The sequence below is a fragment of the Oenanthe melanoleuca genome, chromosome 20, assembly GCF_029582105.1.
Source record: "Oenanthe melanoleuca isolate GR-GAL-2019-014 chromosome 20, OMel1.0, whole genome shotgun sequence".
Classification (NCBI taxonomy): Eukaryota; Metazoa; Chordata; class Aves; order Passeriformes; family Muscicapidae; genus Oenanthe; species Oenanthe melanoleuca.
The window spans coordinates 13949036-13966057 of record NC_079353.1 but is presented as its reverse complement, the minus strand read 5'-3'; the positions used below and the strand labels follow the sequence as shown (position 1 = coordinate 13966057).

At 44.6% G+C, this 17022-nt stretch overlaps 2 protein-coding genes across 2 annotated transcripts; one reads left to right on the top strand and one right to left on the bottom strand.

Moving 5' to 3' along the window:
* Nucleotides 1–222: 222 nt before the first annotated feature.
* On the bottom strand, nucleotides 223–14476 carry NFS1 (NFS1 cysteine desulfurase). Its single transcript, XM_056507687.1, has 13 exons — nucleotides 14309–14476; nucleotides 14145–14212; nucleotides 13402–13518; nucleotides 12012–12095; nucleotides 11190–11342; nucleotides 10163–10256; nucleotides 7497–7631; nucleotides 6005–6162; nucleotides 4519–4624; nucleotides 4265–4346; nucleotides 2806–2889; nucleotides 2590–2679; nucleotides 223–1977 (listed from the first exon to the last, which is right to left on the bottom strand). Exons 1-13 carry the CDS (start codon nucleotides 14421–14423, stop codon nucleotides 1914–1916), a joined length of 1350 nt encoding a protein of 449 aa, XP_056363662.1. The 5' UTR covers nucleotides 14424–14476; the 3' UTR covers nucleotides 223–1913.
* A 63-nt stretch (nucleotides 14477–14539) lies between these two features.
* Nucleotides 14540–16877, top strand: ROMO1 (reactive oxygen species modulator 1). The gene is made up of 3 exons (XM_056507688.1): nucleotides 14540–14795; nucleotides 15027–15157; nucleotides 16687–16877. The coding sequence occupies exons 1-3, from the start codon at nucleotides 14646–14648 to the stop codon at nucleotides 16793–16795; spliced, it is 390 nt and encodes a 129-aa protein (XP_056363663.1). The 5' UTR covers nucleotides 14540–14645; the 3' UTR covers nucleotides 16796–16877.
* Nucleotides 16878–17022: the final 145 nt, after the last annotated feature.

Below are 17022 nucleotides of genomic sequence, written 5' to 3'. Positions count from 1 at the left end.
TAACCACAATTTAAGCTATTTGTTTTTAAAAAAATTAGCTCAGATCAGGCACTGAGTTTGAGAAAAATGACTCTTCAAAAGTCCATTGTCGACTCAATGACAGCGAGCTTTTAAAGTTTATTCTTTTCTGTTGCCTAATGAAAGCTGCAATTCAGCAACTTACTGATTGTCTTGCATGGTTCACCCAAAAAGGTGGATCTGAAAAGACTGACAGTAGCCAAATTTAATTCTTATCTGTAATTTTTTATCATTCTCAAAACATAAAGAACAATTCATAAACATGTATTTCTAAAACATGCTAGGAAAGTATGTAATCACATGCTTAATCAGAAAATATACATGGCCCAAGGATGAAAAAGAGTACATACAACACAGCTAAAACACATTTATGCATATGGTAGTTTAAAAAGTATTGTGATGAAATATAAGGTGCCAGCAACTACAATATTAAAACTGCTAAAGCTAGTCATTTCAAATAGAACAACCAAGGATTAGCTTTGCATTATGAACAATTCAATCTGTCCTTAGCAACAAAAAATGCACAAGCTTCTGTAACACAATCCATCTTGTGAGATTCAGCTTGATCATCGAGGTAGGTTCCATCCCAAACTGAAGGTGAACATACTGTCTATGGGGTGTACCAAATTCAACAGCTAACACAGCATCCATCCATCAACACAACTAATTTGAGAGCTCTTTGTTTATGCAATGAATAAAAGGCACTTTGCCATACAGGGTATGGTTTCTTACTAGAAAGATCACCAAAGATAAGACAGGAGAAGCACTGACATGGAATAATCTCATCAAACCCTTTTTAACAGATAGTTCCCCTGGCATGTGCAGGGAACGGATTCACACACAAATCTCCAGTCAGACAGCACAGTCTGTGAGACAAAGAAACCTTCAGTGCCAGGTGTTCTTATCTCCAGACAAAATACACAGGCTGAGCTGGGCAGGCTCCTTGCAGTGACAGAAACCAAGGGCCCATATGCAAAGTAACAGCAAAGGTCTCACAACAAGGGGAATAAAAAAACAAAACAGAAAAAAACCAAAACCCCACACTGCCTTAAGACATTCCACTGTATCTGCTCTCCCCACCACCTCTACCACTTGTATTCCCACCTAACTGGTGCTGCCACCAAAGCTGACATATTCTGCCTATCCCCTCCTCCAGTCATTCAAGTTTTCTTCCCTCACTGAGAAAAAATTGCATGGAAAAAACCCAATGGAGGGGACAGCAAAGTGCATCATGATTGTATCATAAACTCTGGAATACAGAAGAATCTTTTGGATTAATGCACACAAACACACAAAAGATGCATACACAAAAAACAAGGAAAATGAGCCAAAAATACTCAATTTCAGAAAAAAAATGTTCTTAACTGCACATACAACTTATCTCTGAAGGCACATAGCCACACTGAGGCATCTCCTTCCTCTAGAGATCCAAGAGTCCTCCTATCTGAGAACAAGTACAAGGCATTTGAGAGGCAAAACTAAGCTGAGTTGCAGGATACCCACCTCAAACAGAACAAACTGGCAGCAGGTCTGTGGTGCAAACACAACAGTGACTTGGCATGACTCACATTGAGAAGCAACCTCTTGCCAGAATTCACTGGCCTGGGAGTAACATGCTGATTTAATTTTCTGATTAGAAAGTACATTTCTGAATAAATTATGTTTTAGCATAAATTTCTGTGTGTCAATAGAAACACAGTGGGTGTTGGATCAGCCTGACTTTCTCCATGATAAAAACTAGTTTTATTTTTGGCTTCTTAGATTTTGTGGTCTGAAAGGGTAATTCTCTGGTCAAATTGCAAGTGCCAGGAAACAGAAGTGCTGCATAATTTGCTTAAGACTGTACAGAAAAATGCATTTTAATCCATACACAGTCCATGGATAGCAATGCTTTCTCAGTGCTGAGTCCATTTAATGCTTTTGAGGTCGATTCCATCCTGCACCATTTCCCACAGAGGACTGTAAAGAAAAGGAGAAAACTGAGGGCTAGCAAAAAAGCACAGGACATCATCAACAATAATTAAACAGATTTGATCAATGACACAAGGAATTAGGAGACATCTATCTGCCTGTCTTGCCCTCCTAGAGGTCAGTGAGCTTCAGGTGATCAGCCCTCAACTGTGTTCTCAACCAAAAGTACAAGAGATGAGGGGGCAGCTGCTCCACCTCATTTCCTGCTCCGACTTTCAGCGTAAAGCACTGGTGTCTCTGAGACTGAACCCTGTCCAGATGAGTCACCAGTCTTTAGTTTCACCAGAATAAAACAGCTTATCAATACATTAACTCAGTAATACCATCTCTGGCTTAAAATCTCCTAGGTACTACTCTATGTGCCTGCCCTACTCATATTCTTTCTCTGAAGGATTAGGATCTGGGAAAAGGTTTGTGACAGGTTTGTTCCCTTAGAAGTTTTTCACTAATGTTAAAATCAGGCTCCTACCCACTTGGAGGACACTGTTTCTGATATAAACACCACCAGCTTTTTGAAGCAATTACTTTCAATTAAATAAATCCAATTCTTCCTATGATTATCACACCTAAATCTTTGTGTTCAATGAGACAATGTCTCACCTCATCTCCCTCAGCCTCTTCACGTGCTGTATGCATTTCTGCACTGTATAATCCACTTCTTCTTCTGTAGTGAAACGACCAATGCCAAACCTAAAGCAAAAGAAAATCATTAAGGATCTGAATAACACGTATATGGAGGGGGTGGAACAAATACACCATTTACTTTTATCAGGAAAGACAAAAATTGGAAGCATTGGGGCAGACCACACCACACACCTGATGGATGAGTGAGCCAAGTCTTCATCTGTTCCGATTGCCCGCAAAACATAGGAAGGCTCCAGAGAGGCTGATGTGCAAGCACTGGGAAAGGGAAGGCAAGGAAATGACAGACTTTTACTTCATCTCCTCCAACAAGGAACAGATCACTTACCCCTTTACAACACCCTGTCTGTATCAGCTTCCCCAGCCTCCTAGAAAGCACAAGTCAATACAGGCAAGTAAAGTGGTATTTTTGCTACTGAAGAAAAAAGAATACAAGGGGCAGGCATTATTGATAAATGAGAGTAATAGAATAGGAGCCTAAGGAAAGGTGACAGAATACAGATAACACACAAGAATAAACCAAATGCAACATACAGGCAGCAGGAATGCAGATTAAGAGGTAGTTGAAGTAGAGGCTGTGAAAAAAAGATGAAGACAGAAACCATCCAGAGAAGATAACACACCAGGAACATAAAATGGAAAAAAAAGACTTCACAAGCTGCTGTTTGGAAGCAGAACAAAAAACAGTGCACAGAGGGATCTAGAGCAAGATGATTGCAGCTGTCAATAGAGAGAGCTTCCACCTTGCAGCAGTACTGAAGCACAGAACTGGTTACATGCTGTGACTCAGTTTTTACCAGTGGCAACACACACTGCCAATTGGAGAACTGTAAACAGCTCCCCAGTGCACAAAGGAGAGACTCAGAAGAGATCTTCACTTTACAGAAGTGTTTGTCTTCAGGGATGGACATGTGGAGACTTGTCCATCCTGCTCACAGTGCCAACCAGTTTCTAATTAGGACATCCTGACCACTTTGTTCTCAAACGAGAGAGGAGAGGAGGGGCATCCTTACACTCCATTCATTCCAACATGAACATCAGCTTTGTCTTGGTAACTGAATTACTTGTCACTCCTGTAGTCAGGAGAGCTCCAGAAAAGCACATGAAATTTTCTTTCTTGCTTTTGCATTTAACACAGGAACTATGAGCTGATTTAGTTCAGATAAGTGCCCAGCTGACCCAGCCTCACTAACTGCAGTTAAAATCTGCCAAAGGACAGAAACCGTTCAAATCTTGGTGGCCTTTAGAATGAAAGTGTCACCAGTACAAGTCAAGGCTACTCAAATAACCACTTTGCAAGGCTAGTAGATAGGAATTTCTGGGTTAGTTTTTGTGGTTTTGTAGGTGTCTTTTTGTTAGGATATTTTTGGTTGTTTTTGTTTGGTTTTGTTTGTTGTTTTTTTCTTCCACAATAAGTAAATTTCACCTTCAGTTGAAATGTGTCACCTGTAGAAAACACCACTGCAGAATGTAATCAATGTCAGGCTGACTCACTAACTGAATATACAATTCAACTGACTCAATAACTGAAATATGGGGCACAGAGGAGACTACTACTTAGCTTTTACCTTCATTAGCAAATGCTATTTTATCTCAAAAATAGACTGCTGTCTTTCCCATACATTCCACATACCTTCCTGAAGACAGAGCCACATCTTTCAGAGCCATCAGAAGACTCTCCCCTTCCACATATGCAAAAGATAAATTGATGCATCCTACATACAAAATATGAAATAGAAAAAAGAATCCATCAACTAAAATCTCAGGAAATTGCTCCCTGTAAGGCAGGACTTCCATCCTGTGCTCCAGCTGTGGCCTTATTCAGCCACAGCCACTATAACCAAGGAGCCAGACAGTACCAAGGGCTCTGAAATTTACTGGAGTTACCTGGGTAGCGATGCTCTCGATCTCCATTCATCACCACATCAGGAACTTCACTCATTATTTTTGAAACCAGTCGTTCTGCCAGCTGGGAGATTCTCTTATGGTCATACTAGCAGAGAAACCAGAAAAGATACAAACAATAAACAGAGTACAGTCTGACCACACTCAAACTGCTGCAAGCAGAATTAAGTAACTGGGTTTGGCCAGAAAAACGAAAGAACACAGCTGAAACTCAAACTGTCAAACTTTGCCTGCTCTAGACACTGTTTTAAAAGAGAAGAACCCCTTGGCTCCTAGCTAGCTCAGTCCTCACAAATGTTTCAAACCATTTCCAAAGTTCCACTTACACAAGCTGCCAAACTGACTTTTACTAAAGCACTGAGTTCTTCAGGCTTAAAGACAAGTTAGGCAATGCAGAAGGTGATGCATTTTGCAACAAGAAAGGGCACCTATTACAGCAAGTGCCCCATTTCCTAGGAGCTCTCTAACTATCCCACAGAAAGACAGACTTTCAAATTACTATGAACTCAGCTTTTACAATAAGTAACCTCCATATTGAAAACTGCCCATGTGCAGTTCTAGATTGAAAGTGAGGTCATTTATACCAAGAAAGCAGTAAGGTCTGGGATCAGCTTTGACACACAGAACTGGCCAAATGCACACATGCAACTCATGCTTGTTTTCACCTGAAAAATAAAACCAGGATAGCTCCAACACCAGTTGGTTTTAATATGCCTTAACTCTGCCAGGCAAGGAGAATCCAAATCTGAGCCTTGTGCAGAACTCACACTCTACAGGCTCCCTAGCCTCAACCTCCATAACCACACAGCTCAGACAGTGGAATTCTGCCTGTCTCCTGGAGAGAAGCTTGATCCTTTGGGTGCAGATATCTGGCCTATGCATCCCATTGTCACTGGAAGTATTTTTACATTCCAGCTGTAAGGAAGGCACTGGTGCCCACAAACCAATGTAGCAGCATATAGAGGCTCAAACACCAGACCTAGCAAGCAAACTTTCTGATCCAAGCTAGGAAAAAAGAAAATAAATTCTTGGTTGCAAAGCTGCAGTAAACTTGAACTTACACTTAATAGGTACAATACATATAACAATGGACTGGGAAGTCTTATTTTTTCAATATACATTACATAAACATGACAGTAATTTCAAAGATACTGCTAATACACATGTGCATAATGGAGAAGTAAATACAAGCACATAAAAGCCATATTTCACTAAAACTGACTGTCAGTTGTAGCCTTGTTGTAGAAAACCATGACTCAGATCACTTCAAGAGAAAATAAACTTTAGAAAGAACTCACAATTATCAAAAAACATCACTTAAATTCTCAAAACATTCACTTAATGCTAAAACATGAGAATCAAATTTAATTCAGTTACACGGATACAAAAAGACGTAAGGAATCCAAGACCTAAGTGGTGCTGTTATGCTATTTCCTGAACCCCAGGACAAGTACCCCATTGCACATACCTCCATCTCGTGCTGTGCCACCTGACATGCTGCCCCCAGCCCCACTGCCAGAGGAGTGGGCACAGTCCCAGAGCGCAGGCCCCTCTCCTGGCCGCCCCCGCTCTGCAGCGGCTCCAGCCTGACGCGCGGCCGGCGGCGGACGTAGAGAGCGCCGACCCCTTGGGAGAAGGAAAGCTGTTAGCATCTGCCAGAGCTCTCAGACTGGGAACAGGCACTCCCAGCTTTGCTTCTGCAGCAAACACACACGTGGGCGCTCGACTGGAGACAAATAAAGCCAACAAGTTCAGTATTGTTCTCCAGGAAATGGGTGCTGCTCCCCAGTGATCATGTTTAGGCTCAGGCAGCTTCAGCCATGGCAGCTCAGCTTCTGTCACTCTGCTTCAGTCACCAAGGACTCAGCACTTCCCTTCCTTCCCACAATTCCTGAACACAGCTGAAGTTCATCCCCCTGCACTGAAGTTTTTATGTGCATTCACTAATGTTCTTTCCCTGGATTACTAGCCCAGCACCAGTCCTGGGAGTCCTCTCCCTCTCTTCTCATTAGGAAGACTCATTAGTGGCAACAATTTTCAGTGGGTGGATTAGATGAGCCAGTTTTGCTAGTCAGTCAATTTAATGCTCTACTCTCCTCATCTAGAAACCAAATTTTCATGCCTTCAAGTGCCCAGGTACACTTAAGGAGTGACTGTCACCACAGGAAGGACAGCTGCAATTTCCAGGCATAACAAATGGTGAAAATTTACATCTGTTATCTCTGCAAAATTACTTAGTTCTTGTCCAGAGATAATGTCTTCAGCTCTCAGCAGAACTCATACAGAAAAAAACCCATATTGAAAAATAAGAATTTTGTTTTTCATTTCCAAATAGCACATAACATACAGCAAACCTGATTTCTGGCTCTCTAACACCCATTATCACAAACTAAATGGACCTTGACTTTTGGACTTTTAGTGTTTGTGAGTCAACCAGAAAATCCATAACTGGATATTAAACCCCATTCCACAAAGAAAATGCACAAATGGAGTTTGGGGGAATGAAGCCATTGGAAGTAGAAAACAACCAAAAATCACCAATCAGTTACCTTTTTGGTCTCCTTGTTGCAAGTCACACTCTCATCTAAACTTTGTCCTATAACCAAGTGATTCCATTTCAATCATTTCAGCACTGGTTCTGCTTCACACCAAGCAGATGACTCTTGAAAACCCCACTGCTGTAATGTTTCCACAACTATACAACACTGTTTCTTCCTTCAGTGAAGCCACCTTAACCCATCTAGCACTGAAGATCCACTTACTGCAGCTCTACTCTGGCAGCAGTGCCTGAGCCACTCTGAAATCAGTCCAAACCACTCAGAACAGTTTTCTATAGCTTAAGTAACTGACACCATGACAAATGGGTTTGACTTCACACCCTGTGTGTGTGAACCTACCCTGTTCATACCTTAAGGTAGGTATGGAAACAACAATTCCTTAGAAAGCACTTCAGTGAGTACCTTTGGGCCCATAAATTTTATGGCCACTGATGCTCATTAGGTCAATTTTCATGCTGTTGACATCCATAGGAATTTTACCAATCGCTTGTGCAGCATCCGTGTGGAAGAAAACCTTACGTGCACGGCAGATCTCACCTGCAACAGAAACACCAAACCAAAACCAGGTTATCTTAACTAACTGTGCAATCCCAAGGACTTCAGCAATGCATCTAAAGCACCAGTGCATCTGAAACAACAGCAAGTTAAGGCATCTGAGGTGACAAAGGCAGAAATGGGGGCTGTGATATTTCTTTCACAGTGAAGTGGCTGAAGCTGTGCAGGGGCTACTGTAGCTGATGCCTTGGCACAGGTTTAGGCAGCTAAGACTGCAGTGAATTTCTTCAGTTGAGAAGTTAAAAAGTCTTCTGTTAAGAATTGAGATTATTTCCAAGTCCACTCCTAACAAGTGTTAAACAAGAATAAATGGTTGCATGAAATATCAAAGTCTCCACACAGGAATGACTCCACTGTTGGACAAAATTGTTTTTTCCCGGTTCTTTTTCTTCTCCATGTCCAGTACAAGCCAGCCTTCCTTTCAAGTTTGTATTTGCCATGTATTTTTATGTCATTTCCTCTATTTTTCAAGTTTTCCAACAGTCAGCTGAAAAAACATTCTCAGAATTGTCATACACACACACTACTACCACCTGTAGTCAGTTGAGCCTGACTAAAATATCACCACACTAAAATACATGAAGGAACAAAATAATGTATTGTTCATGGGCAGTAAAAGTAACTATTACTTATTTTTGTCACCAAAAATTCACAATGCATCTTCCACAGAATCTGCACAGGTGCATCTGAGACCTGTGCTCTGTGCAAGAGTTCAATATGATACTTCACAGGATAAATAACCCTCCTTATCCAGCAAGGTCAGAGCACAGGCAATGCCAGGGCACATGGCAACAGGGCCTCAGGCCTGGCCTGCTGCACCTGTTATCAAGGTGTTTTGAGAACATACTGGGGGAACTAGAGCTGGCACCAGCTGTCTCTGGCATTTAAACATGGGACCATAGTAAGGAACTTGACAATACAAGCACAGGAGGAAAGTAAGAATCCTTGGGTCTATAAGCAACTCGCTGAGGTCAAACACTTCTCAACAAAGAAACAGAACCTTGAAAAACCTTGGCAAAAATGCTGCTTTGAGCTTAATTAAGAAAAAAAATGCAGCAGCTAATCAAGAAGAAAACTAGGTGCACAACAAGATGCCTGCCACAGCCTAAGAAAACAATACCCTATGGAGTATGTACTTCAGAGCAGAGCCAAAGCCAAAACATTGTTTAAAATCTTATGAGAGGATATCTTGAATATGAAGGTGTGCTAGTTTTGGCTGGGGTAGGGCTAACTTCCTCCACAGTGGCTAGTACAGGGCTGTGTTTTGGATTTGTGCTGAACACAGGGATGTTCAGAGGGATGTTTCTGATATTGCTGACCAGGGCTTGCACAGAGCCAAGGCCTCCTCAGTCATGCTGGCAAGGGTACGTGGGAGGCTGGGAGGAGACACAGCCAGGACAGGTGACCCAAACTTACCAAAGAGATATTCCAGACCATATGACATATGTTATACACTTTCAGTATGGAAAGCTGGGGGGAAGAAGGTGGAAGGGGGAGATGTTTGGAGTGATGGTCTGTGTTCCCAAATCACCACTCCGTGGGATGGGGCCCTGCTCTCCTGGAGGTGGACAAACACCTGCCTGCCCATGGGAAGCAGTATATAATTCCTTGTTTTTCTTTGCTTGTGTGCATGGTTTTTGTTTTCCATATTAAACTGTCTTTGTCTCAACCCATGAGTTTCCTCACTTCTACCATTCTCATTATCTCCCCAGTCCTGCTGGCAGGGGAGTGAGTGAGCAGCTGCAAGGTGCTTGGTTGCCAGCTGGGGTGAAACCAGGACAGAAAGGGTATGGGTATATGTTTTGCTACATATCACAGGAAACTTTATCAACAAATTGTCTGGGATCCAGGGACCTGGCGGATCATCAGGGAGGCACCTGCTCACCCTGCTTGCTCCAACAACCACGGTGCTCCAAGGTCTCCCTTCATCTGCTCTGAGGTCCCTGTCACTCCACCTGCTGGCTCAGAGCCTGCTTCACTCTCTCCCTGCCTCCTGTTCCAGAACTGCATTTCTTCAGTGGCCTTTTGGCTACAAAGGAATTGTTCATGACCATATACAACAACACTGGGGGAAGGATTGTCCCCCAGTGTGGTTGTCACCATCCTCTTCCAGTCCAAATCCTGCACATTTCTCCTCTTAAACACTGCAAGTACTCACTAAATCATTTTAGTATATAAGTTCAATTTTGGCCAGTTATTCTGTACAATTTTTTTCATCCATCATACAATCCAATGAATTGCAACTGATCCATCCGAGCAATAATTGCTGCAATGCTCACCACAAAGGTACTGAATTTCATTCCCATTTCCCTTTTGAGATCAGTTCTTATTTGGGACAGTAGTATTATTTATTTCTATTACATATTTTTATTTAAAAATATTTTTGTTATTATTGTTTTCCTTAGCTATATTACATCTAATCTTTTGTATCAGTACCATTTGGGGATGAAAACATTAACTAAAATGAAGCAGAAGCAACTTTAGCTGGTATCCAGAAGCCACAGTGTACTTACCAATGTCATGAATTGGCTGCTTTACTCCTATTTCATTATTTACAGTCATTACAGAAACCAAACTTGTATCTGGCTGGAATGCAGCCTCCAGCTCCTGGTGAAAGATTAAGAGTGACAAAAGCTGTGACTAACAGAAAACAGGGCTCCTGTGCACATCTTCAGTTTACCAGCAACTCAACCATAGGTCCCTCATTCACAGCAAATACCTGGGGCTCTGTAAAACAGCCCTGGGGAGAACACTAACCCATGCGAACATCAAATGCCTGCAGGAAGAGGAGTGAATCAATTGTGTTTCTGCATGTCCCAACCCTTTGATGCACCTGCCACCCCACTTGATTAAATCAAATCTCAAGAGGCTTTGCTGTATCCTGTAAATTCCTCTGAACTATTTTCTTTAATGAGTTAACCACCCACAGAACAGCTTAAGCCTCTTCTAGCCAAGGTGAGGCTGGCTGTAAAGGAACTGCTCTTTATATGAAAGTCACATCACACCAGCAGCAACATGCTCAGAAAACATGACTCATTGTTGTGCCCACAGGCTGATCCCTTGCTCCCATCACACACACCACCACTCTCCAGGGCAGGTGAGGGACTGGGAATAAAACTGCTGCTGACCTGTGCTACAGGATGTCAATGATGAACTAAAAACATACAACTCCTACATCTCAGGGCTGCAGCCAGTACACAGAGAAGGGGTGGCTCATGGACAGCCACAGGAACTAATGTCATCACTGAAACAATGCCCCAACTAATGAGTTCCTCACAGGGTATACAACAGCTCCACCTGCACAGCAGCAGCTCAGAGGTGGGATAGCAGGTGGATGTTTTGGTTGAGAAAAAGTGTAGGGCATTTCACAGGACAGAAAATCCTTCTCCAGATCTGACAGATTTGACTATGCTTCTCATTCTACTTTGTGATATTTATCATCCTTTCCTCTTTTTCATCTAGAGGACACAAGGTTTTGAGCATCAATTGGAAGCAAAAACCTTTTTCATTTTTAGTTTCTTTCTGTCAGAAAAAACTTACCTTCAGATCTATGAGCCCATTTTTTTTAACAGGTAGATATGTGATGCGAAAACCTTCTGTTTCCAGGGAACGACAAGAATCCAACACACACTTGTGCTCTGTTTGAGTAGTAATGATATGTTTTTTTCTGGATTTATAGAACCTTGCAACACCCTGTCAGGCACAGACCATAAAAAAGAAATTAGCCACTGAAGAAAACAGGCACTACACAGTATGATTGAAAATAATTAATTGCTACTTATATATAATTCATTTGGAGCTTTCCTGTTTGACCCAAGTCATGAATCTTTTAAAAGGTAATAATCTACATAATCCACAATACCTCCACAATATCTCCATCAGCACCTGCTTTTCAAAGCATCTCATTTCTCAAGAACTCTGTGAAAATGTTTATTACTGTTAAGCTGTAGAAGCCATTAACCAAAGTATTTTTTTGAAAACTTTTGCAGTGGAGTCATAAACACTGAGAAGTCTGAACACCACATACTAAATACACAACCTAGTCTTCATCAGAAAAAGGGTTCTAATCCAAATGTCCACTGTATTTCCCAATAAAGATTTTAATTACATAAACAGGATTGAATTTGGTGTATGCAAGATAAACATCAAATATTTCACTGTCCTCAAAATCATGTCCTGGGCACTAAAACATTCATCCATGTATTTCCTCCGCATATGCAAAAGAGTAACATAAAAAAGTAAATCCAGAAATGCAAATATTTTATACTCCAACATCTTAACATTTAAATTGTTGAGAGATGCACACAGTTCTTAAATACATAATTTTAAGACAATAAATAGGAATTAGTATAAACCTTTTACCTTAATTGCCATATTATTAGATTCTGTTGCACCACTGGTAAATATAATTTCCCGTGAATCAGCTCCTATTAAGTTTGCAACTTGCTGTTTAAAAAGAATACAAATTTGACTTCTTAAGAAAACATACAATGAATTCATACAGCAAAATACATGTGAAATGTTTTCAAGAATGCTCCCCTGAGCTTCAAAAGGATTAGAGCTGGTATTCAACAGCTACGCTACAAATAGTCTAAATATCTGCATAATAAAATACACAAGGAATCCACAGGCATTAGGAGTGGTATTAAGCATTAATCTGTTATAAAAGAGATAAAAGCTTAAGTAGACAAAACCCCATTACACACACCCTTACCTAAGATTAGAAGAATGATAAAATATGGAGTTAGTCCAATGACTGCAGCAACATGCTTGTGACTCCAGGAACCCAAAAATACTAAGGCAATTTTAACTTATAGCATTGGTTTCTGCCATTTCTGTTACTCTACTCTCACTGTTGGAGCAAGTGCCAACTTCTGCACCTGGGACTGGAGAACCCTGGGGGTCAGAGAAACTGGGGAACAAGAGGCTGGAGAGCATCACCACAGAAAGAGACCTGGGAGTTTGGGCTGGGGGCAAGTGGAACAGGAGCCAGCAGTGCCCTGGCAGCCCCAAGGGCCAGCCCTGTCCTGGGGGACATCAGGCCCAGCAGGGGTGACCGTCCTGCTCTGCTCTGCACTGGGGGGCCTCACCTCGAGTCCTGGGGGCAGTTTGGGTCAATACAAGGATATTAAGTTATTAGAGAACACACAGAGAAGGGCTACGAAATCATGAAGATCCTAGAAGACAGTCTGTAAAACAAACAGCTGAGGTCATTCTGTTCTTCCAGTCTGAAGAAGAGAAAGCTGAGGTCAGAGCTCACTGGGGGCTGCAGATCCCTCATGAGGGGCAACAGAGGCTGCTCTCTGCTCCATGTCCAATAATAGGGCCTGAGGGTGCAGACAGAGTTGTGTCAGGGGAAGTGTAGGCTGGATATTAGGGAAAAGGTTTTTTTACCCAGAGGGTGGTCAGGCACTGGAACAGACTCCCCAAGGAAGTGTTTACAGCCTTAAGCCTGCCATAGTTGAAGGAGTGTTTGGACAATGCTCTCAGGTACATGTTGGGATTGTTGGGGTATTCTGTGCAGGGCCAGAGTTGGAATTGATGATCCTTGTGGGTCCCTTCCAACTTGAAATATTCTTTCTTTTCCTGCAATAAATCTACTAAAACTACAGCTAAGCAGAGAGGAAGCTGCTAAATCCAGCCCACAGAGAAAACGTTTTTTTTTTTTCTTCTTTTCTTTTAAGGTTCTTTTGACCCTGAATTTCCTCAGAGGCAGGAAAACCAACAGGACCACGGAGAGGCAAAGACTCACCCGCCTTGCACTCTCCATGGCAGCCTCGCTCTCCCAGCCGTAGGCGTGGGTCCTGGAGTGGGGGTTGCCATAGTAGGCTGTCAGGTATGGGAGCATGCTGTCCAGGACTCTGGGATCCTGTGGAACACAAACCAGCCTGAGAAAAGGAGACGGGAAACCATATCTGTTCCCTCTGGACGTGTCCTATTGCCACAGGATCAGCAGCAATTCTGCTGCAGTGTCATACTTTAACTTAAGCCTGACCTTGAAAGCTTGAGGCTATTACATGTTACGTGTAACACAAGTACTCGGCAATTATGTTCTGTGAATGTAACCCCGATCTGCATCGAAGGTCAAAGAAAAACAGCATCATTTGAGAAAATGATGACTGGTTTGGGTTGAAAAAGACTTTAACTTGTTCCATGCCCCTGCTACGGACAGGGACACACCCTCCACTAGATCAGGTCACTTCAAGCCCTATCCACTCTGGCTTTTCTTCTAAAAAACCACGAAGTCTTAAAATATTAAGAAAAACGTCCTATCAGTATTTTGGTTGAATTCCCTTCCTGCTTCTCGCAACTGTCCCCGCTCCCGCAGGGGTCAGTGAGCCCCGGCCTTGCGGCTGGGGCTGCCCGCGCTGCCCTGCGGTGACAGCGACAGCCCGTGCTCTGTCCCCACGGCAGCTGCGACACGCGCGATCGCTCGCGCGAGAGAACCGCCAGCGTGGGGACCCCGCTCTGCGCTCTGCTCGGTGCGGCCTTTACCAGCGGGGTGGTGGCCTGGACATCCATGTACAGCGGCCGAGGAGCACCGCTGCCATCGCTGGTTCGCTCTGAGGGGAGAAGAGACGGAAAGGTGCTGTCAGGGGCCGGCGGGAGCGGGGGGGCTGTCCCTACCCGGAGCGGGGCCCTGTCCGACCGTGCCTTACCTGGTCCCGGTCCCGGTCCTGGTCCCGGTCCCGCTCCCGCTCCCGGTGCCCCCGCCCGGAGCCGCCGAGGGGCTCGCTGGGCTCTCAGGGCCGCCAAACGCCGCCACAGCAGCATGGCGCGCGCCGGGCCGAGCGCAGCGGCCCCGCCCCTTCCCGCACGTCACGGCGCGCGCCGGAAGCGGGGCCCAGACGGCGGAGGCGCGGTGCGGCCTAGCGAGGTACGGGCAGGGCGGGGCGGGGGCCCGGGCCTGGGAACGGGGGCCGGGTGCCGGTGAGGGGAAGCGCTCGCTGAGGACCCCGGTTCGCCCCCGAGAGCTCTTGCGCCGGACGGCAGGCGATGGCCGCTTTTCTCGGGGCGTCCCCGTCCTGTGTGTTCAATCGGTCTCCGTCAGTGGGTTCAGTGCCCACTCCTCTGCCTCCGAGACCGGCGGCGGAGGCTCGGTCAGGTGCCGTGAGCGCTGCTCAGCAGCGACTGAGAGCGCACAGGGTGAGGCCCCGAAACAGCCTCGGCACCCACAGCGGCGCTCGCAGGAGCTTGCTGAGGGGAAACGAGGCCGTGCTTCCCTCCTTGTCCTTCCTACCCGACAGGCAAGGAAACAAGCCTGGGAGCCAGCACAACCTCCAGCGCTGCACGGGCCGGCCTGCCAGCCCGGTTTGCTTATAGAAGTCTGTTAGACAAGGCAGTAAATCCATGTGGATATTGTCCTTTCTTTTTTAGATGCCTGTGACGGTGGGCCCGTATGGGCAGTCGCAGCCCAGCTGCTTTGACAGAATAAAGATGGGTTTCATGATGGGCTTTGCAGTGGGCATGGCTGCAGGAGCTCTGTTCGGCACGTTTTCCTGCCTCAGGTACGCCAGGGAAATGGCTTCCACAGACAGGGGGTGACAGGGCGATAGCCAGAGAAAAATGGTTCTGCTGTGGGGCTGGGAAGGGATTGGCTCTGGTCCTGGGCCAGTCCCATGAGTGGGACTTTGACTGCAGCTGCTGCAGGAAGCCCTGGCCTCCAGCAGGTGAGTCTGGTGCTGGCAGGGCATCACCTCTGGCTGCCCCGTATGCCAGGAGGTCACGGTTTCACAGACCACTTCTTGCCTCTTTTGAGGGGGTTCCATTGGGAAGCTGAGGCTGTGGAGGATCAGCTCCAGGAGGAACTGGACCAATTGTCTGTGCAGATATATTTGTAGCCCTCTCCTGGCCCTAAAGCTTCCTGAGGTGCTCTGTAAGCTCATCGTGGTCCCTTTGGGTGTCCCATGCCCTGCACAGAGGCAGTTACCAAACTGACCCTGAGTCTGAATGGCAGGAGGGTGGGCACAGTCCCACTGTGCAATGGAGAGGGGCAATATTCCACCTTCTCCTGGGGCTTGCCAGCATGCTGACATGAAAACAAGCTGTGCTTCCTGCTTTGTGCTTGCTCTGGCACTGCTGACTGGCTTTGCACATTATCTATGACAAAGAATCATTGAAGTCAGCTCTTTCATACTTTGCAGAACTCTTTCTATTCAATAGTTTTTACCCATGATTAAACATGGGTGATGATTTGGTAGTGAGATGAGGGAGGAAAAGGCACAAATCCTAATCCAATGGGAGTTTGAAGTTTTCTAATCTCTAAGTTCATAGAGGGTAAGCGGCCTGATGCTGATGGAAGATACAGGTTTAGGGCATTTAGAAGAACCAGTGAGAGTGGATCTGTTGTACTTGAATGATACAGTTACAGTACTTCTGCTGTTCCATTTTTGAGGGGAAAGCTTATGTTTTAAGAATGAAGTGCATAAAATTCCTTAGACCCTAAAGCCACTGCAGTGCTTAAAAGCCAAATAATACTACAAGAATTTCTTGTGACAGAACAATTCTGTTTGTTTTAGTCTGACCTCAGGTAAGTGAAAACTGGAGAACAAAAACATCTTTTGAAGTTTCTAGGCCTTTTAGGTGTCCCATATTAAAAGCACAGAGTCAGCAGTAAATAGAAAGTTAATTTTAAATTGGTGATATTAAAAAGACTCCCACTGCAGCTAGAGAGGATGGCAGTATAACAGCTCAGGCAATTCTTTTTGCACTCTGGCAAGTGAAATACTTGGACAGCATTTTTTTCCTGTATTAAGGGTATTTGGGAGACCAGGATGCACACCTGTTCCTGCTAAAGGTGTGGCAGGAAGGTTCCTCTGCAGGAAAAAATACACGAGCCATTGGTGAGTGCCAGCCAAGAGCCCCTGCAGCAGCACAGGTCTCTGGGGAGGCAGCAGCTGCACAATTACACAGATTTAGAGTGAAGAAGTGTTCAGTTTGCAACCATGAGCTGATTGTCTCAGATGTTTTCTGCTGCATGTCTGTGACCTGTCAGGTTTCAGCTTTTATATAATCCCTGTGGTTTTCTTTGTCTCAGGATTGGCATGAGAGGACGAGAGCTGATGGGTGGAGTTGGCAAAACGATGATGCAGAGCGGTGGGACATTTGGGACATTCATGGCCATTGGGATGGGCATTCGCTGCTGATCTGGAGCTTGGGATTTATCTCAGAGTGCCCCCACCAGCCATTCCTCTGCTGTACAATAATAAAGTGTTTAGATACCTGGAAGTGAGAGCTCTTCATGAAACAGCACACTCCTACACCCCCTGTGTTCCTTCATGCATTCCTGAGTCTAGGAAAGTTAAATGGAGGTACTTCAGATTAATGATCAAATTTCTGTCCTGTTGCAAAAACAGGCTGGTTGAAGCTGGTT

Bases quoted from the DNA above. Each gene is read 5' to 3' on its own strand.
- NFS1 (XM_056507687.1), bottom strand. From the start codon at position 14,423: ATGCTGCTGTGGCGGCGTTTGGCGGCCCTGAGAGCCCAGCGAGCCCCT. The intron at 14,213-14,308 runs GTAAGGCACGGT...TTCTCCCCTCAG, and splicing joins AGGACCGGGACCGGGACCAG to AGCGAACCAGCGATGGCAGC. The intron at 4,625-6,004 runs GTATGTGCAATG...TTTCTCTGCTAG, and splicing joins TGGCACAGCACGAGATGGAG to TATGACCATAAGAGAATCTC.
- ROMO1 (XM_056507688.1), top strand. From the start codon at position 14,646: ATGGCCGCTTTTCTCGGGGCGTCCCCGTCCTGTGTGTTCAATCGGTCT. The intron at 14,796-15,026 runs GTGAGGCCCCGA...TTTCTTTTTTAG, and splicing joins AGCGACTGAGAGCGCACAGG to ATGCCTGTGACGGTGGGCCC. The intron at 15,158-16,686 runs GTACGCCAGGGA...TCTTTGTCTCAG, and splicing joins GGCACGTTTTCCTGCCTCAG to GATTGGCATGAGAGGACGAG.